Source organism: Ipomoea triloba, chromosome 14, assembly GCF_003576645.1.
Source record: "Ipomoea triloba cultivar NCNSP0323 chromosome 14, ASM357664v1".
Taxonomy (NCBI): Eukaryota; Viridiplantae; Streptophyta; class Magnoliopsida; order Solanales; family Convolvulaceae; genus Ipomoea; species Ipomoea triloba.
The window spans coordinates 23443522-23470108 of NC_044929.1; the positions used below are offsets into that span (position 1 = coordinate 23443522).

At 37.0% G+C, this 26587-nt stretch overlaps 5 protein-coding genes across 5 annotated transcripts; 1 reads left to right on the forward strand and 4 right to left on the reverse strand.

The window, feature by feature from the left end:
* The first annotated feature begins 143 nt into the window (after positions 1 to 143).
* On the forward strand, positions 144 to 3703 carry LOC116004500 (phospholipase A1 PLIP2, chloroplastic-like). The gene is made up of 4 exons (XM_031244574.1): positions 144 to 1161; positions 1416 to 1997; positions 2086 to 2502; positions 2640 to 3703. Exons 1-4 carry the CDS (start codon positions 514 to 516, stop codon positions 3255 to 3257), a joined length of 2265 nt encoding a protein of 754 aa, XP_031100434.1. The 5' UTR covers positions 144 to 513; the 3' UTR covers positions 3258 to 3703.
* A 1154-nt stretch (positions 3704 to 4857) lies between these two features.
* Positions 4858 to 7872, reverse strand: LOC116005362 (transmembrane protein 205). Its single transcript, XM_031245644.1, has 3 exons — positions 7546 to 7872; positions 7203 to 7422; positions 4858 to 5307 (listed from the first exon to the last, which is right to left on the reverse strand). Exons 1-3 carry the CDS (start codon positions 7749 to 7751, stop codon positions 5092 to 5094), a joined length of 642 nt encoding a protein of 213 aa, XP_031101504.1. The 5' UTR covers positions 7752 to 7872; the 3' UTR covers positions 4858 to 5091.
* Positions 7873 to 11136: 3264 nt separating this feature from the next.
* Positions 11137 to 13769, reverse strand: LOC116005001. The gene is made up of 3 exons (XM_031245214.1): positions 13495 to 13769; positions 12958 to 13391; positions 11137 to 12692 (listed from the first exon to the last, which is right to left on the reverse strand). The coding sequence occupies exons 1-3, from the start codon at positions 13579 to 13581 to the stop codon at positions 11462 to 11464; spliced, it is 1752 nt and encodes a 583-aa protein (XP_031101074.1). The 5' UTR covers positions 13582 to 13769; the 3' UTR covers positions 11137 to 11461.
* Positions 13770 to 21662: 7893 nt separating this feature from the next.
* LOC116004437 lies at positions 21663 to 23361 on the reverse strand. Its single transcript, XM_031244490.1, has 2 exons — positions 23230 to 23361; positions 21663 to 22779 (listed from the first exon to the last, which is right to left on the reverse strand). Exon 2 carries the CDS (start codon positions 22479 to 22481, stop codon positions 21849 to 21851), a length of 633 nt encoding a protein of 210 aa, XP_031100350.1. The 5' UTR covers positions 22482 to 22779; positions 23230 to 23361; the 3' UTR covers positions 21663 to 21848.
* A 180-nt stretch (positions 23362 to 23541) lies between these two features.
* On the reverse strand, positions 23542 to 25574 carry LOC116004438 (GTP-binding protein SAR1A-like). The gene is made up of 3 exons (XM_031244491.1): positions 25300 to 25574; positions 25083 to 25214; positions 23542 to 24128 (listed from the first exon to the last, which is right to left on the reverse strand). The coding sequence occupies exons 1-3, from the start codon at positions 25426 to 25428 to the stop codon at positions 23808 to 23810; spliced, it is 582 nt and encodes a 193-aa protein (XP_031100351.1). The 5' UTR covers positions 25429 to 25574; the 3' UTR covers positions 23542 to 23807.
* Positions 25575 to 26587: the final 1013 nt, after the last annotated feature.

A 26587-nucleotide genomic window follows, 5' to 3' on the forward strand; every position in this document is an offset into this window, starting at 1 on the left:
TATAATTAATTATTAATTAACGATTAATTTACTAGATATTTTTATGACCTGTTAATATTATTAGCTAAATTCAGTTTGTATTCGGAATTATACGGCGTCTGACGTTTCTGATTCAAAAAGGGATTAAGCCGAAAATATCGTTTAATCAAGTTGGGGAAGAGAGAGAGAGAGAGAGAGAGGTGGTTGGTCACCTGTTTGCTTTTAAACTCTGAAGAAGAAACCTCCTTTCTCCCCTCTACATTTAACATTTTGCACCGCCATCCAGGCACCAGCTATTCCTCTCCACCATTGTTGGTACTACAAGTCAAGAACAAGCTCTCCTAAATTCACAGATTGTTGTTAACCTTAGTCCTTAACTCCTCGCTTTCCTCGCATTGCATGCCCACTGGCACCCCGCCCCTCTTTATATTCCAATTCTAACAACAAGAAGGAATTGATTTGAGAGGCAAATTAGAAAATCTAGGTAGCTAGCTATAGCTCAAATTAAGATTATTATTATAACTTCAGTTCTCGATGGATAGTCTGTGTTTGAAGGCAGGGATTCCGGGAATAGCCACGCCAATCGCCGCCGTCGGCGCCGCTGGATTGGATTTCCGTATGACTCATAATACAACATCTCATATTACTTCCTCCGCTGCTGGACGACCTACGGCGGCCTTGTCTGTGGACAAGCCCTCGCCCTCGCCTTGGGGCTTCTCTTTCCGGCATCCGCTTAGATCTCTGTGGCCCGGGAGTAGAAACCGCTTCGATGCCGTTGCGGTGGACGGCCCCCCCGTTTTGGTGGACGATAAGGAAGAGAAGATAGATGCGGAGGAGGAGCAGAATGTGAATTGGGTGATGAAGATCCTCCGCGTGCGATCTCTGCGCAAGGAAGAAGAAGAAGATGAAGATGAAGCACAATCTGACGGATTTGATGGATCGGAAGCTAAAATGGAAGACAGAATTGGTGTTTCAGAGGAGAACGATTGTGCGCAGATCGGCACATGTATTGGAGCTGATGGTGACTGCGATGTCTGCGCTGTTGATGATGACGACGGCAATATAGAATTCGACAGAAATTCCTTCTCCAAACTGCTACGACGGGTGTCACTAGCCGAGGCTAGGTTATATGCTCAGATGGCTCATCTCGGAAGTTTGGCTTATTCCATACCCCAGATCAAGGTATGTTTCATCATAGGATTTAGGATTTGACATAGATTCTGCATCTTTAAATCATAAACCCTTCCGTTCTACCAATTTTCCTGTCTGGTCTATTTTCTGCTAGTTTTTTTCATTGCTTCAATTGATTAACAAGATGTTATGGATCAAATGTTTTAGCCGCTGTCTGCTTTATCTGTTTTGCTTCCAGACTAGATATTTTTGTTTTTTAGCAATGATGTGAATAATAGACCTCTGAACACCTTATTCTATGGCAGGCTGAGAATCTTTTAAGACGCCAGAAATTACGCTTCATTACCTCATCATTGGAGAAGAAACAGCATGCATTGAAAGCTGAGAAAGAAAGGGAATTGGTGGAAGACCAGCTGAGAAAAGAGAATGAAGTTGCTCAAACAAATGAAGCTGAGAGGAATGAAGTGAATCTGAAAGAAAATGAATCCAATAAGAGCGGTGGAAATAGAATAAGTGCATCTGCTGTATACCATATAGCTGCCTCTGCTGCTTCATACTTGCATTCCCACACAACCAGCTTTCTGACCAGGTCTCCAGTGAATGGAGATATGCCTAAGAGGACCATTGGAAGAGATGACGATGTAGATGTGATGAATGAGGAAGTTGCTTCGCTAATGGCCACTACTGAATCGGTAACATCCGTGGTTGCTGCAAAGGAGGAAGTAAAGCAGGCTGTTGCAGATGATCTGAACTCAACACATTCGTCCCCGTGTGAGTGGTTTGCTTGTGATGATGATCAAAGTGGAACAAGATATTTTGTCATTCAGGGATCTGAGACACTGGCATCATGGCAAGCCAATCTTCTCTTTGAACCTGCTAAATTTGAGGTAATTATGAAATGCACCATATTTGTTGACTGCTTTGTTAAGATCCTCTCTGTAAATTGGTTATTTAAACCATGTCTTATTTCTTCAGGGTCTAGATGTGCCTGTGCACAGAGGTATTTACGAGGCTGCAAAAGGCATGTATGAACAGATGCTGCCAGAAATCCGTGCTCACATTTCATCCATAGGTGATCGTGCCAAATTTCGTTTCACTGGACACTCCCTTGGTGGGAGTTTATCGTTACTTTTAAATCTGATGCTGCTAATAAGAGGCGAAGTTCCTCCACACTCTTTACTGCCCGTTATAACTTTTGGTTCACCATCAGTCATGTGTGGAGGAGACCGCCTCCTCAGGAAACTTGGGCTGCCTCAGAGTCATGTCCAGTCAATTACAATGCATCGAGACATTGTACCCCGAGCCTTCTCTTGCAATTATCCCAATCATGTTGCTGAATTTCTTAAAGCTGTCAATAGTAACTTCCGCAACCATCCATGTCTGAACAACCAGGTAGACACCCTTCTTCATCTATCTTTTACTTTACCTCATGAAAGAAATTGTTAATGTGGCATGCTTTATTTACTTTGTTACATAGTATTCTTAAAATGGTTGTATTTAATAAATGTTTGTATGTTTGATGTGAGCAGAAGCTGTTGTATGCTCCAATGGGAGAGTTTTTGATTCTTCAGCCAGATGACAAGTTTTCTCCAAGCCATCACCTGCTTCCTACGGGATCAGGTCTATATCTACTAAGCTGTACAGCGGCTGATGCTATTAAGGCAGAGAAGCAAATCCGAGCTGCTCAGTTGGTGTTTTTAAACTCCCCACACCCACTCGAGATATTGAGTGACCGTGCTGCATATGGCTCTGGAGGAACGGTTCAAAGAGATCATGACATGAGCTCATACATGAAATCTATCCGCAATGTTATCAAGAAAGAACTAAACCGCATTAGGAAAACCAAGAGAGCACACCGACGAAGAGTATGGTGGCCGCTTGTGGCAGTAGACGGGATCAATGGTGGTATTATTTTCCGGAGGCCTGTTGTGTCTGGTAACACGGGTAACGGCCAGTTCAACTTTGGTGGAATGATTCAAACTGGAAGAGAGTTCAACTTTGGTGGAATGATTCAAACTGGAAGAGAGTCATTGAAACGGTTCAGCACGCTAGTTGCATCCCAGCACATGCATTTGCTTGTGGTGCTTATGCTCCCAGCCCGCTTGTTGGTATTAGGGACATTCTCCGCCACTAATATACTACATTGATTGGTTGATTGTTGAATGGAATGGAAGATGAATTAGAGGATTCGTTATTCATTTAGTTGCTGAAGCAACAAATGTTCCCTGGTTTTCAGAAGGGGAATGGTTGATTATACGTGATGATGATGATTCTTGTCATATGTAAACTAGAAGCAGGAGATTTACAATCAGATTTAGCCAGGTTTATACAGCCGCCTTGTTCAATTTCATGGAAATCCGACAACTATGTATATTAACTGTTTCATTGGATGGAACCCAGAAGTGTTCCAACCGCATTAAAAATTACCATTACTCCACTTGTTTGATTCTGTTGGATAGTATGTAATGCTTTTTCCACATTTGGGTGGGTTCCAACTTCCAACTTTCAAATCATCCATCCTACATGGGATGTATATGTTCTCTCTTTTTATCAATAAAATAATGCTACAGCTGTACGCCGACGTTAACTGTCATTATAGTACCTCAACTTTATAGTAACATGCTGGTTGGTGACAATCCATGTGTTATGTTAATAATAAATACTATATATATAACATTCCCTGTATGTACCTTTAATTTCAAATTAACATACTAAAATAAAGTATCTAAGAGTAAAGAAATTGTAATTTCTTAAGAAAAAAACTAAGGTAAAAATAAAGTATTTGAGAATTAAAAAGAAAAAAACGAAATTAATCTTATTAATAATAATAATTATCATTGTATCATCTATCACCAAATTAAAATTTATACATGATTCAATCTACAAATTGAGAAAATTGCAATTTCCTCTAACAATGGAGGCGTTGACCAGACTCAACTCGCAATTTACTTGGGGGTTTTGGTGACAAGACAAATGGTCCCGCAATTTACTTGGGGGTTTTGGTGACAAGACAAATGGTCCCCTAGTGACTCCGAAAAACGCGGCATGATCCATTAATCATGAGGACAAATGGACAAATGGGTTATGCCTATCCATTCCAACAAGGCAGCTGCCTGCCTACGTGTACATGACTCGATACACATCCCCAACCCCAACCCCAACCCAAACCCAAACCCTCACCCCTTCCCCGTCCCATTTGACTTCTCAATTTTGCACATCTTTCTCCAAATTCAATCATCACTACCATTTTCCTTTTATCCATCCATGCAATAATGCCAAGATTCTGCATATTCTTGAACAGTATGAGGTCCTTTTGGGCGGCCTGTTCTTTCTTTCTGTCAAAAATTCCAAATTTTGGATGTGACAATACATATTGCCCAACTGGGGACCGCCACTGAATCTGTCTACACCCTCACATGGCAAAAACATGCTATATCTATGCCACTTGACTAAAACATAAACCCAAATAGAAACTCAAAATCACAGTGGAACAAAACACAAGACTCAAAATTATTGAGAAGCAGTTGGAAGAAACCCAGAAAAAGACTGACTATTCAACTTAAACCATGCAAAGGGAGATTAGTACGATATGATTATCTATAATGATGGCCAAACTAAACAACAATATTAAAGGTGTCATATAATGATGGCCAAACTAAACAACAATATTAAAGGTGTCAAGATGACCCTTGCACGCAATTGCACCTAAAATGGAGGACAAATTTCCTTTTCCTAATGAAGACAACATTTCATTCAAAAAAGATGTATATTCAAACTTGTTCATTCTTACTAATATAATGTTCAAGTCATATTGCAAGCAGATTAAGCATCATAAATTACATGTCAACTATCTGGCAGGCAGGAAATGTATGCATTATTATCAGGAATTTTTATTTTTTTGGCACACAAATTGTCTCTGGATTTTAATACATAGTTATAAGAGCCACAACATCTGAGGGAGGTCATATTCAACAATTCAATCTAAAAATTAATTTTTCCAGCTAAATACCAGGAGTGCATGGCAAGGCAACCAAAAGACACGATATTCGCAAGAGAAGAGAGTCCATGAATCATTCCGAATTTCTTGTTCATGGCAGCAAGCTTTGGATTAACCTTGGCGACTTCCTGATTCTTGGTCCACCCAACTTCATCTCCAATATTCGACTCTTTCTCAATTTTATGCCTTTGCCTCATCATCTGTTCAATACAAATCACAGGCAACCAGTGAATTATCATGAAATAAATCACTTCTAGCCATAGTGTTCCAAAAAAAATCAAACAATTGTCCATACATTGAGCAATTAAGTAGGCAAAAAGCACTTTAAAACTTGTAGCATTTCACATCTTCAAGATTTTGAGAATATATAATTCAGCTACAGAGGAATATATGATGCAAGAACCCTGTTATTGTTTGCAGGCCCTCCCTGTCACCTTCTATTGAAGGATATGAATATGAATAAAAACATGCAAACAGACTAAGCAAGTGCAACCACAAATCCCACAATTGTTTTTACGTGATCTAAACTAAATAGTTGTAAGGAAAAAGGAAGGTCTTTGCAGTAACTTTTAGGAATAATTAATGATAGATTATTCATAAACATTATTGAAGTGTTTCAATTGTTCCCGTTGTAGGTTTGACCATGAATATAAAAGTTCCACCAAAAGGACTTGCATAATGTAAAGAGAAGAGAGATTCAATAGATATTTCTTGAAAAATGAATTAGTTGGATTGTAATTATAGTTGAAATAAGGTACTCCTAATTAGGGAATCTATCTATCAATGTGTCAAACTGTCAATGTTCTATTGGTTGAACTAAGCACTTACCCATTGTTAAGTGGCTAAATGAGCCAATTGCAATTTTTTCTCCATTTAAGGCATTTCAATAATTTTTTTAGTTTTTTTTTTTGTTGTTGAGTACTACTGACTCTGTTACAATGTAGTATCTGTTCATAACTACTTTCTCAACCTACTGGAGCACAAAGAGCCGGGACACCGGGTGCCACTAGACCACAAGGTCTTTGGCAATAATTTTTTTAGTTAGGGGCTCAAATGCTCAATTGAACTATTCTGTCAAGTATGAGAGAGCTTATTTCATCCTTAATTCCTTATCAATAAATAATTTTTCAAATGAAAAAGAGTGAGGAAATATAACACAAGAGATTAAATTGTCTCAGAACAGTTCCAATAATATGTAAAACTAGTATTTGTATTTTGGTGTCAAGTTTGCTTCTTGATCTCTTCTGACTCCGAGATGAAGAATGATTGCTAAACCTGCCGGAGGAGGGTGGGATTGTGGGGAAGGATGTTATTAATTCCATTTCACTTATAAAGATTGCAAAGTTAAATTTGATTTTTAACAAATATAATGTATTGATTTGTTTCCTCTTTTGTTTAAATATAATGCATTGATACCAAATATACAGGTACCCTTGCTAACTGGAACAGTATTAGCCCTCTTCTGAAGGTAAGCCTGGGCTACCTGTTAACAAAGCCACTCTTTGGCATTCATGTACTGGAAATAAGAGGATCAACCCGTGCTGTAAAATGTAATCCTTACCAGTATAAAGCATTTCGAAGTGTCTCCACTGATGGCATCAGCCTCTATCGTGTCTCAAATGATAAATAGTTTATTGCATTATGGAACAAAGTCCAAGATAGTCACTAGTGTCAGTAGTATATAATTATTTCTAATGCAATTAAGATATTGTAATCAGTAAAATTAACTATAACTAGGCAATACTAACCGTTTTATCTCATGTAGCACTTTTTTACATTTGAAAAGTTAAACAGACTGCCCAAAGCCAAATGGAATATAAAGACAATGCCTCAAGAATGCTAGACACTCATGTGGATCATTTGCCAAACAATATTCAAATTACTTCTTAGTAGTATTTAGCCATGATGCCTCAGAGAAGCAATCAGTAAACAATAATATTCTCATACAAAAAGATAACCAAGGTCCAGTTGAATGTAAAAGATTAGAATCCATATACTGCATTTCATTAAGAAAAAAAAACTAGTGATCTCATCAAATATATAGGCAATGCAGAGAAATGATAGAACTAAGCAAGAACTGTAACTTATTTAGTACCTGGATAGTCATGGGAGTAAACACGAAAAGATTGCTAAGGTTGAAAGCAAAGGCACCCAGAATGAAGCCAATCTGATATTTTTCAGTACTAGTCGACGTCTTCCATGGATGCATGTACCCGAAAGCCGCCACTGAGACCGCGCAGCACACCCCGGCCAAAGTAAAGTACGCCGGGAACATCTTGCTCTGCAGATTCCCAAACTGATGCCTCGGCAGATTCCTGAGCTCAAATTACACAAATGCAACTCAGTAAGCAATAATTCCAACTTTGATTTTGCTTTTTATTAGGTATTAATCACTTAATTGTGCGTAGTATTAGGAGGAAAAGGAAATGCGGGATTACTTGAACATGATAATGCCGCCGATGAAGGTGACCCATAGAGCGGCGCCCCAAGCGGTGGAGAAGCAGAGCAGGTGCGCTAATTTCAGAAAAGTGACGGTCTTGAGAGGATACTGACCGTCGGATTTTGATCCGAAAGTTTCCGGTGAAAACACCACTCCGATCGCAAAGAAAGCAAGAGCTGTTGAGAATCGAGTCATCCACCCCATCTCTACAGAGCGCAGGAAGTCGCCGGAAAACTAGAAGCTGATACTTGGAATCGGAAAAGTCAAGTGATTCACTGCTTTGCTTCACCTACTTCTTCGACTTCAACGCTGCAGCTTATAGAAGCGGAAAATGTTGAATCCCATGCGTCGTCATATTTTCTATGGCGTCTAGAAGCTTCCAGCCCAGAAACTCTTTTTTTCCTAATAGTGAAGGAATGAATATTATAACCCAATTTCTACCAAGGCCCATACTACCAAATAATCTCTTTGGGCTGTAGCCCATTAATCATACATTACAAAGAGCATTAAAGTGAAGGAATGGGCCAAATTATACGTTAGAACATGGTCCACGTAGCATTATGAATCATAGTTCAAAACGGTATCGTTTCATTACAATATAATTATAGTATCATTTCGATATAACTATAATTTAATTAGATAATATACACTCAAATATATAAAATTGCTATTTAGTTTTATTTTATATATATTGTAGTTTCATTAAAACATAACTACAATATCATTTTTATATAACTACAATCTCATTGGACAATACACACTCAATATGTGAGACATTATTTAGTTTCATTTTGTACATACTGCAGTTTCATTTCAACACAACTAAAGTATCATTTCAATTTAATTACAGTTTCATTTGATAATATAAACACAATATGGGAGACAGATTTTTTTTTTTTTAATACAGATTCATTTTAAATACACTATAGTTTCATTTTGTTATAAAAACACAAAACATATGGGATCTGTTAAAACTTAACAGTAACCCAAAAAGAAATATTCACCCAAGTTGAATTATTTTTAACCCCCTTTTTGATGGTTTTGGTTGATGGGGTTCACGTGATACCTTTGTCCTTCTTCTTCCCACTTCCATGATTGTAATATCTGAAAGAAAAGAAGAAGAAAAAAAAACTACGGGGGAATTCAAAGCAATTAGTAGTGGAACAACAACATTAAAATTTAAGGAACTCGCAGGCTGTCTTGTCATTTTAATTTCTGGGACCAGGAAATAGGAATCCTATGATAAAAAATTCACAATTTGGTAATTAGATATAATAAGAATGGGAAAATTATGTTTGGAGGTGAATAATTAACTTCAAATTGTAATCCTCAAATCTTAGGTGTTAATGTTAAGTGGATAGAAAGAAGAATAGGATAAAATTATGAGAATGGGAAGGATAACATAGGATGGTCCTCTCCTCTGCAGTCTGCATTACATAGGATAAGCATGCCTCTGTTGACTGCTACACCCAAGTGCTGCCCCAGTGTTGCAAACAATCCAAAAACCATGTTATTACGATTCCAAAAGTTATAACGAGTAGTGAAGACATCATTTTTTTTCTTTATAGACCATCATTAAATTTTCGAAGACAGAATATTATACTTGACCTTTTACCAGTCTCCTAATCATATAGTGTTGGACTTGGCCCTTACCGGTCTTCCCACACAACACATTCAGATCAAACTCTCATCTCACCCCACACGTCAAATGGAAAATGTCAATTATCAACCGCTCAATCTACGTGAGACATAGTTTAGAACAGTGGTATGTAAATAAACCGCTAATACATTTGTAAAATTAGAGATCAAAGTTTATAAGAGTATGTAAATATAGTGAATTGATTTAAACTCCCGAAGCAGACTAATGTGCCTTTATGCTAAATTCAATGCACATCCTTGCAGCCACTTTGAGACGCAAAAATACAAAAGGCTTTGACAGTATATTCGTACTCCCAATCGGTTGGGGTGAGGACCATCCATCCACTCGACCTAATCGCTTCACCATTTACAGTACTAACATTATATATTGCACTCAATTGTTGTGTAAATACATAAAAGCTAGAATAATACGGAGTAGCAATTTCATGGTTTCATCAACATCATTATCCTTTGGCTCTTTTTGTACATGCTTCTTACTTGTTTCTATCTACATCTGCTGCCTTCTTGGTACCACACACATGCTTCATTCCAATAAACTATGACTACTTATAAATCTATAATAATAACATTGTTGCAAAAATTGGCCTAGACAGTCATCTGGGCGTTAAGCCCTAGGGACCCTTAAGCTAAGATGAATTACTCCTTAGCGGCCGTCTAGACAGTCGGCCAACTCAATTGAGTCAACATACATCCACACCTGTTTTTTTATTAGTTAACCGTCTAGGCACTACTCTACCGTTCGACTAGTGCCTAATGCTTGATTTACTTCTTCTACCAAAAGATGAGGCTGAAACAGGTGGAGAAAGTCAGAGTTTGGATGTTTCAGGTACAAGTTTAATGCCCTGTTGCCCCATTATGGTGTCAATGTAAGTTTGGGGAAATCAAGAGTGAAAAGGGGGTTGGAAAGTAAACTTACCCCCACCCACCCTGCAGTGTAAAAATTAAATGATGAGTTGGAAAAAGGTTGAAAGTTGAAATTCCCATCAACCTATGGGCATAGCTTACTTAAACCCTACTAACCTAAAACCAATGACCCATACTTTGGCACATGATGCAACAACACTGTACTCTCCCCAACTTCCCAAGTCTCCTCCTCTCCTCAGTAATTATCAACAGTAATCCTCATTACTACTGCATATGTGCATGCACCCTCTGCTCTTGCTCTGTGCACCCACCATCATTCATCTTTCTTCCCCACTCTCAGAATCAGACAACTCCCCTGCTCATTCATTATATTGCATGCTGCTCCAAAACAGTAATAACATATTGTATTTGAGACACTATTTAACTAGATTACCAATCCAAAGTAAGTTACTAATTAGAAGTTATAGGGTGGAATCCTTTTAATAATAAAATATTGATCCTATTTGATAACTCAGTTTATTAGCAAATTAACTTGTTTGATTATTATTAGCTGTTTAATTTGGTTAAACAATCAATATAAATGTTTGGTTAATAAATTTTTCATAACCTTCAAAACGTTAAAATTCAAAAAACTGTTCAAAATAGCTTTTTGAGAAAATAAATTCTACTTTTATATGTAATTAACTATCAGCTAACAACTAATTAACAAAATATTTTTTTATAACCAGCCAATGCTAGGAGTTAGTCAAACAACCCATTGTATTTAAACCTGCCACTCAATTAATATTTGGGGGATATAAGGCATTTCTAACAGACACTAAAGAAACTGTAGCTAGCAGTGACACAACATAGAAACTCAGCTACCCAGGCTGGCCAGGCCAGGCCACCATTTTCAATTTTCTGAGATGAAATTGCCAAAAGATAGTTAAGAAAGCAACCCTTCCTTCCATCCACATTTCACACTCTTCCTGTGAATCCCATTTACACACTTCCTAAAATTTTGGCCACCTCTTGTCAATTTTTTTAAAGGATCAAGAAAATGACAATCCAAAGAGAGAGATATAGATTTTAAAGGGGGGAGGGAAAAACCTCAGAACTGGGAAAATTTGGATGCTGAATTTAACTCTGTACAAACAGAAAAGAGAAAGAAGAAATGAACAAAAAGATTAAAAAAAAAAAAAATTACAGAAGAAAGATACTACTGCAGTAGGCAACAAAATTTTCCTGGATGGCAAAGTAGAGCATTTTTTGCCATTTGTACAGTCTTTGTTCCAGAATCAGATTCTCCAACAGTTGAAGAACAGAACATTAACACATGAAAGAAAGAAAGAAAGAAACTTTCCAGCTTGATCATGAGATTCTTAGCTTATCCACCACCAGAAAAATCTCAATTAACAGCTCAACGCCTCGTATTTCACGGGGAGTGGACGATTAAACCCTGCTTGAGATAGCAAATTCCCAACAATTGCAAGGTCTCGGCAGAACACGCCTTGAAACACTGATGATGCTGGGGGCGTGGTGGTGGCTGTACCGTTGTTTTCAATCATAACAACAGAGGACTCAGAACTGCTAATTGGTTTGATTTTGGATTCCTGAGGTTGTTGTTGTTGAACCTCTTGTTGCATTGCTTGCAATGCAGCCGCAGCCTTCTTCCTCTGCTTCTCGGCAGCTTCTTCATCAATAATAGTTGTCATTAAGCTAGTATAACCCCTCTGAATTAATCTATACAACAATAATGCAGACATCTTTGCTCTCTCCCTCACAGATTCAACATCGCGCTCCTCAGCATACTCGCACCTCTCAATGAAACCGCTAGACTTATCAGGCTTATGTCTGAGAGTAAGCAGCAAATGGGCTCTTTCAAGTTCTGATCTTGAACAACCTCGCCTTAATCCAATCAAGGCGTAGTAATCTACATTCCCAGTCTCGCCCGAGGCAACCCTTTGCTTAAGTTCTTGAATCTTTGTAGCCAGCGAGCAGAGCCTCCCAGGGATTTCCCGGTACTGCACATTCTGCCGCTTCCAAGCCGGTCCAGGCAATCTCCTATCGCGCAGCATTGAATTGTACAAGAGTTTCAAGTGCTCGAGATCATGAAGACTATCGGGCAAGCACCGGATAGCCTCAAACAGAGCAGCTCTAGTACTAAGAGCCTCAATGCAGGACGGGTCCAATGCTAGGGTTCGATTGCAATCAGCTATGGCTTCAGCAATCCTACCAGAGGATCGATAGGCCGAGGCTCGATGCATATAGCATTCAGCCAGGAAGCCTTGAGGAGCCCCACGACGGCCATCGACAATCTTGGAGAAATGTCGAATGGCTTCGGAATAGAGGCCGGCGTTTAGGGCTGCAATTGCGGCGGTTCTGCGGCGGAGCAAAAGCTTGATGTGGCTGAGCAACTGGGAAATGCTTTCAGATTCGGTTATTGGAGGCGCTTGCGGCTGAGCACCGCCGGCAGAAATCTCTCCGGCCAGCGGGAATCTGGCGAAAGAAAAGCTGTCATCGGACAAGCAAATACTTTCACGACGAAAGGCATCGGTGGCAATGCGTTTGCCGGTCTGCAACAAAACCAAAGCGTCCTCCATTAGGCCCAAATGGCAGCAAGCCTGGCCTAAAACCAAGTACCTGAAGAGTGAACACCCAAACCCATTCATTAGCATTTAGCACTGCAAAAGTTTTGCTTTTTTTAATGAATAAAGAAAGAGGACAACAACATTAACAAACATAGCTTATTTGACTTGCAAAGCTCAAAACTTTAACATTAAATTAGGACAGCTCACAGCTCACAGCTGGTTTGGCGTAACAGTGAAGCCACTGGCCGAATTTGATGGCAGCAATAAAAGAAGGGCGAAAACCAATGAAACAGAAACAGATGAAAGCGGAAAATTACCTCCATTGCCCTCCCCTTTCGCAGCTTTTGCACAGCCCAGCTACAACCTTCTTCTTCAAATCGGAGAGCGAGAAGCACTTGAAAGCAGGCTCGTCCGAACCGGACGACTCGCCGCCGGAGAGGAGCTTCACCCTCTCCTTCGACAACTGCGAAAACGAGTTATCCGATGAAGACGAGGACGAGGACGAAGAAGTCGAGGATGATGAGGCTTCATCGGATGCCATCTTCACACTGGGAATGTAATCCTGTAGCATATCGGCGACGTCCTTGAATCGCCGGAGATAAAGCAAAGATCGAGCCTTTAACTCCAGGGCTAATTCGAAGCGAGGAGACAGAGCTAGGGCAGTGTCGAGAAGATTGATAGCGGAAGCTATCTCGCTCTGTTCTCGAGTCGAAATCAGAATCCTTGCGTCCTTCACATATTTCTCCACAATCTGCACAAATAATATTCAACCAACTCATTTCAAAATCCCCAAAACACGATTTCCACAACAGACACGAAGAAAGAAACTGAAAACTAATAAAAAAAGGCGCTACCTTTCTATTGGTAAGCCACCAGTGCTTCTTTTCTCCACCGGCGAGAGATGGAGATCCGGCCATTGCTGTCGCGCACGGATCAAACATTAATCTCTACACTCTTGATGTATGTATATATGGTATCTCAAGCCTTCATTCTCCCTCTCTTTCTCTGTAAGCTAGAGAGAGATAGAGAGGGGGATTTGAAAGAAGAATAGAGAGAGAGGAGAGAAGAGGAGAGGAGAAGTGGGTTAATACAAAGGTGACAGCTTTGACCTGAGCTGAGAGAAAAGCTTTGATCCTTCTACTTCATCGCTGGCATGCATAGAAAGCTATAATATATTCTCAAAAAAAAAAAAAAAAAAAGAAAGCTATAATACACACCCAATTTTCTCTCTCTAGGACCTACAGCCTACTACAGGCTACCGTATAGGTGTATGTATATACGGTGTACTGATACTGTGTACAGTATTTGGAGAAGTCTAAACGGTATAGGCTAGGCGGTCATCATTCTCCGAGCAAACCGGATGCTCCACGTAAGCACCTCACGGGTCCTCGGGTTCAACTACCCGGATTAAAGACAACTCTCTAGAAAGAAAGAAAGAAAAAAAAAAAAAAAAGCATTTTTTTGCCCCATATTCAAGCAAAGTTCACGATATTTCTAAATCAATTCTAAGCTATTAGCCCTTGTATTTACGTCTTTTTTAGTCTGATCTAAGTAGAAAATACCAGTTGACTAATAAAAAAAGGACAGAGCCTTTATTAACCTAATGTCATAAGAGCAAACTAATTTTATTATAGTCCAATTGTCATATTGTAGGGCATAATGACATATAAATTTATTTTTAATATGTTAATAAGTTTTTTTTTAAGATTCATTTTTATGTATTATTTACAAATAAATATAATGTAGATTGAAAATAACATATATTAGTAATTCATCTAACAATATTGATTTTGGTTCGTAGTATAATTTGTTGATTATAATGAGTTGAGCTAGAAAATTATAGATTAAAGGTTAAATACTCTTTTTTTTTTTTTTATGAATTTAAAATGGTATTTGTCCTTAGCTATGATGTAGCAACATTTGACATTAATAGTAGTGTAATAGATGGAACATTATTTTCTACATGGGACGACTTGACTTTTGTACCTGCACTCATCATACACTTGAGTTAGTTGTCCATTAATTAATCAGTGCAAAATATCATGCATTTGCATTATTGTCAACCACGTATGATTCATTTCAAATGGGTACCAATGATTAGAGATTGTGTATTCATTGTTATGTTTATGTGGTGTCCACTTGTTACCCATTTCTAAATTCTAACCTTTTACATGCCCCCAAAATGCCCAAATTCTTCTATGTAGTAATAGTTTTTTAATCACTAATTATGTTCTTGTTTAATCTAATTATTCTTGGTTAATTGGCTGATTTCACCAGGAATTAATAAAATGTTACATAATTAGTGAAACAATTACATTTTAAGCCCACAAATGCCAATAATAATAATAATAATAAGAATAATAATAATAAAAAGAAAATTTTGAAACTCAATAATAGAGTTATATAGTAGGGAGTTGTATTCAACACAGGAAAAATAGTTATATATAACCAATTATAGAATAGGTGATTCCATAGTTACGGTAGTTGACACTATATAGTAAGATTTCTTTATGATAATTATCGGTATAAATCTTAATACTTGTAATTAGAGAGTATATTTTATTTGGCAAGGTCCTTATTAGCACATATCATTGAAAATTATATTCGGCGTGATCCTTTTTGTATTTGTTTGAGGTGAACAACCTTACATTCCACAGAAATTGCTCAGATCGCGCACGTTTGAATCTTCACTTTGACAATTTACATAATATGTATTCAAAAAAGAAATCATTGACAATCATTATAGGAAAATTCCTTTGGTCAATCATCAATAGGGTTCTCAATACCCATCATTAAAAAGTATATTTGACAAGTTTATTTGTATTCATTTGCAACGAACAACCCCACATATTCACGAAGATTGCTCAAACCATGCACGTAATCATCAATCTTCAAATTGAAAAATTGCATAACATGTTTCTAAAGATTTACTTATTAAAACAGCTTGTAACGGTAAACTTTATCATTATTTAATTAATCATGAGAAAATAAATATTTATATTAAATGTATCTTCTAGTGCTATATAACTTGAGAAGGAATAGAAAGATACACCTTTAAATTCTAAAAATCATTATTATTCTCTAAACTTGAAAATGATACACTATATATTGAGATTCTATATATGCTTCGCTTAAAAAAGCATCAATGCATGACTAAAACAATTGTTATAAAACATGTGATTAGCATTAAAAAAGATGTTGAATGAATGAAAGTGAAAAAGGATGAGTGAGGTAGAAAGAGTGGTGTTGTAAGGCACAAGAATCACATATATGCTTTATTAACTTTGCTTTAGAGTTTTGATATGATATGATATGATGCATACATGCAGCCATATTCATTGATGGAGGCTTGCACATACATCTCTCAGATGCCAGATCATGTGTTACTCTTTCCCCTTTCACACGCACTAAAGCCCCACTTAGTGCGTGGTCCCATCCCTATTGCCACCTCACTTAATGCTTCTCTTCTTCCCACGTGTCACATTCTTCTCTTGGACCCACGTTGCTACTCAGCCCCCTATCTCCAGCTCAGCATCAGACCTATTCCTTTATCTTTTCGTATTTCCTTTTTTCTAAATAGTACAGCTTGTCTTCTATTTTCTTTAATTTCTTTTATTTTCTTTTCTATTTACTTCATATTTGATTGGAGATTTTTGGTACTTTCTACTCGCTACTCACCTTAAATCACAAGTAAGCCTCCCTAATGTTATGATAGCTTGTGGCAGATAAGCACGCATATTATGGCATGATTTGATTATCGGTTAGTTTATTAGTAGGTAGCGTAATTTGGATCATACGATGAGTTACTATTTTAGTTAAGCAAGTATAGATAAATAAGTATAACGTGTCACACTTTGATTGGTGCAGATGGTCGGTTAGTAGGTTAATCTGTTAGTAAAGACATCTTCAATAATGAGCTACCCTTTCAGTTAAGCAAGTGTAGACAAATAGGCATAACATGGCATGTTGTGATTGGTGCAAATGGTCAGTTAGTCGGTGGAACAATAATTTGGACAATATATAGTGAGATATCATTTTAGTTAAGCAAGTGTAGACAAATATGCATAACATGGCATGCTTTGATTGGTGCAGATGGTCGGTTAGTTGATTAGTCGGTAGCGTAATTTGGATCAAACGATATGAGTTATTGTTTTAGTTAAGCAAATGTAGATAAATAGGTATAATGTGACACATTTTGATTGGTGCAGATGGTCGGTTAGAAGGTTAATCAGTCAGTAAATGCATAATTGGAATCATACAATAATGAGCTATCCTTTCAGTTAAGCAAGTGTAGAAAAATAGACATAACATGACATGCTTTGATTGGTGCAGATGGTCGGTTAGTCGGTGGACCAATTTGGACAATACAGTGAGATGTCCTTTTAGTTAAACAAGTGTAGACGAACAGGCATAACATGACATGCTTTATTGGTGCAGATGGTGGTTAGTCAGCAGCACAATTTGGACCACACAATGAGTTGTCCTTTCAGTTAAGCAAGTGCAGACAAATAGGCATAACATGACACGTTTTGATTGGTGCAGATGGTCGGTTAGTCAGTTAGTTGGTGACGCAATTTGGACTATACAATGAGTTATCGTTACAGTTAAGTGTAAGTTGCCCGTTTTCAGCTAAGCTAGTAGTCATATCCGCTAGTCAATCCCTTGATAAAAATGCAAATAAACAAGCAATGTAATTGCAATCAAATATGATAGTAAATTAGTGAAAAAACGACCCTTAGCATTGGTATAGTGATTCAGCCGTTGCACTTAAAACTCTTTTCCAGCAATAAGATGGAGTTTAAATTCCACCCCAGACATTATGGAAATGAGTTTTACCAATTTAGTTTGGGATTGGACTTCTTGTATTAAGAATAATGGTAGAGTTTGATGCAGAACTTGAAGTTATGCATGCATACTCATTTTATTTATTCATGATTCTGAGTCAATTTAATGGAGTCTAAAATATAACCGTAGAGTCACGAAACCTAGGTTATATGAAATGATAAAGGGTGGGATGGGGGAGTCCAATAAAATACCCATAACTTATAATTGAAAAATTTATATACAAAGTATTGGGCAGACAAATTCATAAACTGGGTCATTGGTGTTAATAATTTGATGTGGCATGCATAATAATTTCTCCAATAACTGAAGTACTTTTTTATAGTTCAGCTCCAGCAGTCGCAGTACCAAAGAATTGGGCGGCATCAAGATGTAACGGGTGGGCTCAATTCCTGCCAATTTAACTGGGGACCAGAATTGGAATCCTATTTTTCACTATAAATTTATCCTCAGTTTTGTACTTCCATTAATTCATTATTTTGTTTTCTTTTTAACACACACATATACATACAAATATAATATTATGATTGATGAGAAAAATTGATAGTCACTATTTAAAAGTATGTATTTGACAAATTTAATTCTACTTTTATGAAATAACTCATAAAACACACATAGAGATAAATCGTATTGTATAAGTTATACATTACACATGTTGGGGCTGCTAATGTACTCCCTGCCCTATTATCTAAAACTATAATTGGACCAAACATGTGCTATTACCTAACAAAATTTAGTGCTACTTATTATTATTATTATTATTATTATTATTATTATTATTATTACCTAACTCGTACTTATTAATTTTTGTTGATATTTTTTTACGTGATATTGAAATGTAAAGTGTATTTTTCAATATTGAAAAAGAAAAGTACAAGAAATAATAAGTTGAACAATTATATATATACACAAATAATACATTCAAAATGTTAAGTATGAAGATTAAGTTATGTGGAATCCATTAATTTTATTGCGAAATAGGTGGATATAAATAAATTAATTAATTAACTGCCAATTATTCTTACAAATTTTATGATAAAAAGGATGACCCACCCACCATTTATTCATGACTCGTATAATACGTACCTCTCTGCTATCAACCCTAAGTCTGGCCTCAATGTGGACATGACTTGATATGATGTTTTGTGCATTGGCACCATATGTGTATAACTTGTACACCACCACAATGGTTTTCTATTTGTGGTTTAATTTGGTTATTATTACCATAAAAAAAACGAATTTGTTTGTTTATTTGTTTTTTTTTTACACTTTATAATAGGTGATTGTGTTTACTTCAATTATATATTTCCCTTCTCCTGACCTATATATGCTAGGTCCGCTTTGAATAGCCTCATAGCCTTTCACCTTTATCAAGCATTATATAATTCTTTTTCGTCACCCATCGAATTCTTAACAAGAGGTCGATAACAACATTTCACCTTTATCAAGCACTATGTAATTCTTTTCCGTCACTCATCGAGTTCTTAACCAGAATAGTCTTATACCTTTATCAAGCACCATGTAATTATTTTCCGTCACTCATCGAGTTCTTAATTATAACAACCTTTCACCTTTATCAAATACCATGTAATTCTTTTTCGTCACCCATTGAATTCTTTAACAAGAACACCAATAAAGTGTATGGAATGTGTTTGAAAACCTTAACGTTATGGTGTGAAATATATTTAAAATAACAGATAATATAGGAGAGAGGGCAGCTAGGAATTATTAGGATGAATGTATAGGTGTAGTGGTCCAGCTGGCATGGTGATGAAGTTTGAATGAAGTGATTAAGGCAGCATGTGATGTGAGGCTATGCCCAGGCCACTTTAACAAATACTTACAACAGGAAGGGAGTTGCATATATAATTATTAATACCCTTAGCTTTTTAAAATTTGAATATAAATAATGACAGAAAAAAAAAGAAAAAAAAAAAAGAAGATGATACGGCACAGAGATTATTGAGATATATAATACGTGGAAAAGGGTGGCATGATTAATCAAGTGAAGTGGCCTGGAGGGTGGACCTAAATTTCAAAATAAATAAAGAAATAAAAGTGGTATTTGTTTAGTTAATCCCATTCTGTGGACATGTTGGAATCCGAAGAGGCATATTGCGATGTACTATGCCATTAAACATATTCTTATTATCATCAAATTACTGTTACTCAGATAAGGTTGTATTGTTTAGTTTAAACCCCTGTACTGGATTTAAGTTTGGGGATCGAGCTGAATGGGCAGAATCTTGGGAGTATATACTTAATTGCAATGCATCTGTTCTTATTATTATATTATTTAATTTTGATATTGACGGATAGGTTCAAATTCATTAAAAAAAAAACAACGAATTATAAGTTTGGTTCTTTTTCACGTAATTTTCATTTAATAAAAATCAGTATGTATGATATGTGTTTTACTTTATAAGAATACACTTATAAGTTATTATGTTTTGATGATAATCGGTTTCAAAATGCCTACACATTAACCACAACAGGCTAAGCTAGCAATAACTTCTTAATTTTTTTTTTTTTTGAATACTACTAACTCTATTAGAATGCAGTATCTGTTCATAACTACTTTCTCAACCTATTGAAGCACAAGAGAAGTATTGCAGTATAAAGGCAAGGGTTTGATGCCACTAGACCACAAGGTCCTTGGCCAATAACTTCTTAATTTTGTTACCCATACATTAATTATTGCAATAATGATAATAATAACAACTATTATTACACTAAAACTGGTAGAATGGAAAGAATTGCAATAATAATAATGTGAATGCAAGCTAGGAGGGTAGGGTAGGAAAGGAATGGAATGCAGGAGAATGAGGGCAAGAAAGTCAAACATAAAATTTGGAGGTATTTGTGTAATTGGTAACGCCAGCGGTGTTGTGTGCTGAATTGCTGATCAAGCTTGCTTCTTGCATTGGAGGATTCAATTGCTTTGACCGCAAGATACATTCACACACACACACACAAGACACAACACTCATATATAGCTGTTGATGATGCACATTATTAATTAATGTATCATATGATTCATGCCAACTTCAACATATATACACATACTCACATACTACTTTTATGGTATAGTAATAGTATACTGCATATATATAGAGGAGAAACAAATAAAAAATGAAGAAGAAAAATATTTACATGGTCCAATTGTTGTTTATGTTCAATAGAACAAAGAAGATTTTTTATTTATTGTGATAATAATACATCTAAAGCTATCAACATCATATTTATAGACTATCATAATTGTACATTTACAAATTAAAATTACCCATGTACAATACTGTGGAAATGGTGACCTCGCACTCTAAACCCACTCACACAAACCCAATTTGGATTCAAACTACAAAGATAAATACTATCACTCCATTATATACTCTAGACATTTATCACCTTCTAACAGTATACGAGACATATACAACACACACACACACATATATATATAGGCTAGTGTTCCCGTGAGTCCACCCTTCTCCATGAGTCCGTGTGGACAGATTTGGACAATTGAATACTTGAGATCAATGGTTTAGATTTGGCCAACTGTGCAACTATTGACTTCACTCGCAGTCCGCATTGCACAGCTAACAATATCTAAGCCATTGATCTCAAGCATTCAATGGTCTATATCCGTCCAAACAAACTCATATAACATGATGGATTAATTTAATCACTGGTCTCTGACTCTATGCCATGCATGTATGTAAGAAGCCCACTTGATTAACATATGTTTTTTGGGCTTCTAATAAATGTTAGTTGAGCCCAAATTCCTTCCTGCCACACACTGCATGCCCTTAAACCTTACGGCTCGTTGCATGTGGATTCTTGTAAGCATCCAATGTGTACTTTCAGGTCCTTCACTAACTCTATTTTGGACTAGTTTTATTATTATTATTATTATTATTATTATAACTAAATCGACCTTATTGGGTCACATGATAATTCCCATCTCTAACTCAATAGTTGTAGACATAAGACAATTGATAAAATTCAAATTAGAATAACATAGTGGGAAAAACGGATGGCGGGTACCGAAAAAAGAAAAAAAGAAGAAGCTTTTCCTGATTTGTTGAATGCATGGATTCCTTTGAATTTGGTGGATGTAATTACAATTACACAAAGAAAACAAGAAACACCACACACTGCACACTCAAACTAAATGAACATTCAATTCAGAACAAACTTGGTTATATATATTATACAGTACACTGCAACGACATTAGAAATGACGACGACAGTAGTGATCGATGAGTTTGAATTGATAAACGACATTAACGACGACTAATTAACGTACACATACACTGATTAACATTCATTATATTCCAGCATACAATGCAAGCTGATCGAACTGAAATTACTAAAACAACCAATGACGCACTTTGGTTTTGATGTTTTTCTCCTTAATGGTGTCTAAATTGGGCTTCCATCCTTTCCCTGATAATTGCCTACTCATCATCATGTTCAAATACTCCGGCCTTCCCTCCACTATTTCACTGAAATAATCCGGTTTGGACCCCTCTTCTTCTTCTTCTTCTTCATTTTCTCCCAAGTAACGGATCCCAATATTCCTTTTAGCATTCAGAACAACGCCGCCGCCGGAAGAAGACGCCGGACACATCCGCGCAAACAGCGGAACAAACCCGGTGTAGTGACACAAAACCGAGGACGACGAAGACAACAGCTTCGTTTTCAAAACAGCGTCGGTTTTCCCCAGAAGCTGTCGGGCTTCCTCCTTGGACAACGCGGCCGGCTTGCCGCGCCGTATTGGAAGCATGAGGTATACCTTGTTCATCTCCAGCTTCCTGTCGGCCGGCAAAGGAGCCGCCTTTTTCCCCTCAGCCACCGCCTGAAACTCCACCACCACCTGCTGCGGATGCTCCAGCATCATCTCCGCCGCAGTTAACGGCTCCACATACTCGCAAACCCTCCCGTCTGCAAGAATCACCTTCACTTTTCCGGCGCCACCGTGCGCCGCCATAGAATTGCCCATTGGGATCGAATCGATGGAATTTGAAGAAAATAGTTTGAATTCAAATCTTTAAAATCCTATGCGTTTTCTAGTCTTATATATATTTATTAAGATATGTGAAGGGCGGGCGGGGAGGAAGGAGTTTGTTAAACCGCTCCATCTTGTGATCATACATATTGGTGGACTTGGTATCAACTGCTGTCTGCTGATAAGAGAATGTCAAAACCATTGACTAGACCTGCTCCATCCACTATATTATGCAACCTTAGCTTTGGCCTTGGATTTAGCAGAAAATGACTTCTTACTTGTAAGTTGTAACCTACATACAATATAAATAATCCATTTCATACTCGACAACATTAGTATGGAAATTTGATCCATTTGAAACTCGGCAGTTCTAGTGTGGAGTTTATGCCTAAAGTGGAAAGATTCCTTATGTGCTGAGCTCCTAAGTTATTGCATTTACTTCCTCCCACATGCCTAAAGTGAGAGGCTTTGGAGATTCAATTTTTTAAAAGAAGAGAATATAAATAACCCACCATGCAAACGTAGGACTGTGTCTACTTTTGCAGCTGTTTTATATTATATATAAACACCAGACACACAAGTGAGCAATGTCGTACGTCCTCTGTGGATATTAATTGAATTCATCAAATATTGAATTGAATTACATCTTTAATTAATTGATGAATTGATCAAATACTAAAAAATGGTTAATTGCAAAGTAACAAACACATATATCGGGATGGGTACGTTTACAAAGTCTTACCTAACCAAGATTAAGTTATTGGCAAGTCATGGGAGGAGGAAGCGTTCAACTATATCAACAACCATTGTTTTAGAGCAATACATACAATATCTAGCTTGTCCACATTTTAATGAACTTGTTGGCTTATGATCTCACCTTGAAAGAGACTCAACTCTGACAAATCCTTTCATGTTCCACTTAAGGATCTTGTCTACACCACTCATCCAAGGTTAGTACGTGGTTGGTAGGTGCAAAAATATTTGAAAAGAAGCCAATTCAAGGGTTAGAAAAGAAGAGTGGATTCTAGAGGGCAAGACTCAGGAGACCTGCTTGTTACACTAACTGAAACCATAAAACAGTAAAGTTCCAATTCAAGTTTTACAAAAGCTAAATACTTCAATAAGAAATTAACAAATATTTTGGTGCCCCACCCAAACCCAATTATAACAATTTAAGTCAAGAAGAATAAACCCTAACAACAATAACAACAACTGTGATGGAGAGAAGAAAGATGAAAGACAGGAGCTGATAAAGACGGGGTATCGGTATCCGTCTTTACTCTTATCAGTTATCCTCCCATGGATATGATGTTCATACATCTACTTTATATATTGAGACACCCACTTAAAGCCATCGCCATACCCCATTTTGCGAACAATACTGCACATAAATACCTCTATAGGCCGGACACTAGAATCTGCGAGGTTCACCTTTCCCTTGCCAGTGGTAATACCAGTCAGGCCAAGGTGGTAACGCAGCTCGTCTTCTGAGGCAGCATAGGGTATGTCTATCTTGTTTCCTAATATGAGGAAGGGAACACTGGCAAGGGCCTCGTCAGAGAGTAGTGCATCTAATTCCTTCTTAGATTCTGCAAAACGTTCTTTGTCAAATGCATCCACCAAGTAAACTACAGCATCAACCTGCACAACAGCATTTCATGCCTATATTACTCCTCCTAGAACAAGGAATTAATTAAGGTCCACAATTTTCAATGAAACATATAATAAGCACTATACTCAGCAGTAGATGTAGATGGACTACTATTCAACAATAGAGTAGTGGTATTTCGTTTAAAGCAAAACTAAGAGATGAATTCATTTCATTACACAAATTCAAGATCGAAAACACATCAAAAGATAAAAATTTCCAGCACACTTTGAACTCTAAAGCAAGCTGATAACTCATTCTAAGAGCAATGTGCAGATATGCTCATATGCTGCTAGGTTAATCGAGAAACTCTACATGAGTACATGAAAAATTTGTATATGCTTTTTTTAATAGAAACATAAGCAACCAAAGCCAGTGGAACAGTTCCTTAATTTACTTCACCTGTGGCACAATTAGCATATTAGAAGAAAGCAAGATGTCAACTTTAGAGTAAGATGAGATGAAAGCTCATTGTAACTTGTAAGAACATATTTAAATGACATTCTTAGTTTCACAAAACAATTTTCAACAATAAGTGCATAAGTGGAAGAGTAAAATTCAATCCAACCACACTGAGTAAAACATTCAGAATAGAATATAAGAAAGACAAATCCAATGTTTATCTTGTTTGCAAATTGCAAATAATATGTAAAGCATGTATTAGGGGAATAATAAACTAACATAATCAGAAACTGATACACTAGCAGCAATAAGAGGACAGAAACAATGCTTTAAAGTAATAACAATTTGATACACTATGAGGAGTATATACCAATAGCAGCAGCTTACAACAGATCTACACAAGTGGAATTGAACTCAATGTTTTGAGCTTACTACTAGTGGACAGTAAATATGCTGAGAACATAGTATAAGCATAACAATATTGTATAAGACCAAATCAGTAAACAATAGCAGTATAAGCAAACAGAGTGAATTGAAATTGGTACCTTGGCATAGTAGTCTTTCCAGACTCTGCGAGCGATCTGATGGCCTCCCAAGTCAAAAGCTTTGAACTTGATTTTGCCAATACTCAACTCCTCGGATGTAGGATACTGAGTGGGCTGGTGCTGAACTAATCTCTGAAAAGAAAAAGAAGAGTATTTTGAGAATCGAAGATGGAGATCCTGAAATCCCAGGTGGATTACAAGTTAGAAAAAGCAGAACCTCGTCCTTGAGCATGTGAAGAAGAGTGGTCTTGCCGGCATTGTCGAGGCCGAGGAAAAGGATCTTGGCTTCTTTCTGCCACAGACCTAGCGACGCCAAAACGCCATAGAACCAATCTAGCAAAAACATCTTTTCTTCACAACCGTGGAACCCTACACAGATCTCTCTCTCTCTCTCCCTCTCTCGGGGATTTCTCCAATTTCAGCAGATGCAGAGATCTGGCTCTGCTTTTGACTGGACGGGAAGCGTTGATTTTAGTTTTTATGACTTATTTTCACGTGGTTAGGAGTAGTAGAGATCATTATATTTACAAATTTAAAAAGGAAAAAGAAAAAAAAAAAAAAAAGTAGAAGAAGACGAAAATGGCGAAAAGTTTTACCCTGTCGGTGAAATTGGCTGTCAGACAGAAAGTTCACCGAGAAGAGACAAATTCCGGCGGGCTGTGAAAATCGACGTGAGCTGGCATCGCTCATCCAGTATAATACAAAAAGTTTGACTATGACTTTGAACAGGTTGGACTAATGGACTCACGACTAAGCCCGGCCCATTATATGTTTTTGCATCGATAGGCTAGCCATTCAGCCCGGCCCATTAATCTGAAAATATATTAAACTTTTGTTGGCTTGCTTTCATTGTTATTTGTTAGCTATTATATTACTTGCAATTGACTCTATCTATCATCACCAAAAATCAAAAGAGACTTGGGATCAGCCAAACCGATAGATGCATCTGTAGCTTAAGGCAACCAGCTGTTGTCTGTTAAGGTGGCCTCACCGCTCTTGTTGTACAGTACCAATTATAACATTGATGCTGATGTCTTTGATACTATGTTTTGTTTTTTTTTTTTTCTTTTTTTTAATGCACCTAATTCAGCACCCTAGCTTTTTCTTTAAAAAATAATTACTTGAAATTACATATATGTATATTTAGTAGATTTGATTGATTGATTGATTCCCCCAACCTACATTGCCTGCTTTATTATTATGTATAAATATAAAATTGCAATCAAGAAGAAGCGATAATTAGATTCCTTTAATTAAATCTCTTTATATTAACTCATTCCAACCATAGATTAACCAAGCATGTCATCTCATGTCTTTTTCTTTTTTTCTTTTTTTTTTTAAAAAAGAAGATATTTTCAATAAATCATACCAACATACTCAACATGCATGCGTGTCCCATGTATATATACCTAGTCCGCAGGCCAACATTGAATAATTCTATTGTCAGAATTTAGAAATTGAACCCTTAGTTTTACAATATAATGTGACTAGGCCAAAAAAAAAAA

What these genes read in the sequence shown, in the direction of transcription:
- LOC116004500 (XM_031244574.1), top strand. Translation starts at nt 514, where the DNA reads ATGGATAGTCTGTGTTTGAAGGCAGGGATTCCGGGAATAGCCACGCCA. An exon ending in TTGAACCTGCTAAATTTGAG is followed by an intron (nt 1,998 to 2,085) that starts GTAATTATGAAA and finishes TTATTTCTTCAG; the next exon opens with GGTCTAGATGTGCCTGTGCA. An exon ending in ATCCATGTCTGAACAACCAG is followed by an intron (nt 2,503 to 2,639) that starts GTAGACACCCTT and finishes TGATGTGAGCAG; the next exon opens with AAGCTGTTGTATGCTCCAAT.
- LOC116005362 (XM_031245644.1), bottom strand. Translation starts at nt 7,751, where the DNA reads ATGGGGTGGATGACTCGATTCTCAACAGCTCTTGCTTTCTTTGCGATC. An exon ending in GGCGGCATTATCATGTTCAA is followed by an intron (nt 7,423 to 7,545) that starts GTAATCCCGCAT and finishes ATTTGAGCTCAG; the next exon opens with GAATCTGCCGAGGCATCAGT. An exon ending in TTACTCCCATGACTATCCAG is followed by an intron (nt 5,308 to 7,202) that starts GTACTAAATAAG and finishes TGTATTGAACAG; the next exon opens with ATGATGAGGCAAAGGCATAA.
- LOC116005001 (XM_031245214.1), bottom strand. Translation starts at nt 13,581, where the DNA reads ATGTTTGATCCGTGCGCGACAGCAATGGCCGGATCTCCATCTCTCGCC. An exon ending in GGTGGCTTACCAATAGAAAG is followed by an intron (nt 13,392 to 13,494) that starts GTAGCGCCTTTT and finishes TTATTTGTGCAG; the next exon opens with ATTGTGGAGAAATATGTGAA. An exon ending in GAAAGGGGAGGGCAATGGAG is followed by an intron (nt 12,693 to 12,957) that starts GTAATTTTCCGC and finishes TTCACTCTTCAG; the next exon opens with GTACTTGGTTTTAGGCCAGG.
- LOC116004437 (XM_031244490.1), bottom strand. Translation starts at nt 22,481, where the DNA reads ATGGGCAATTCTATGGCGGCGCACGGTGGCGCCGGAAAAGTGAAGGTG.
- LOC116004438 (XM_031244491.1), bottom strand. Translation starts at nt 25,428, where the DNA reads ATGTTTTTGCTAGATTGGTTCTATGGCGTTTTGGCGTCGCTAGGTCTG. An exon ending in TTCACATGCTCAAGGACGAG is followed by an intron (nt 25,215 to 25,299) that starts GTTCTGCTTTTT and finishes TTTTCTTTTCAG; the next exon opens with AGATTAGTTCAGCACCAGCC. An exon ending in GGAAAGACTACTATGCCAAG is followed by an intron (nt 24,129 to 25,082) that starts GTACCAATTTCA and finishes GCTGTTGTGCAG; the next exon opens with GTTGATGCTGTAGTTTACTT.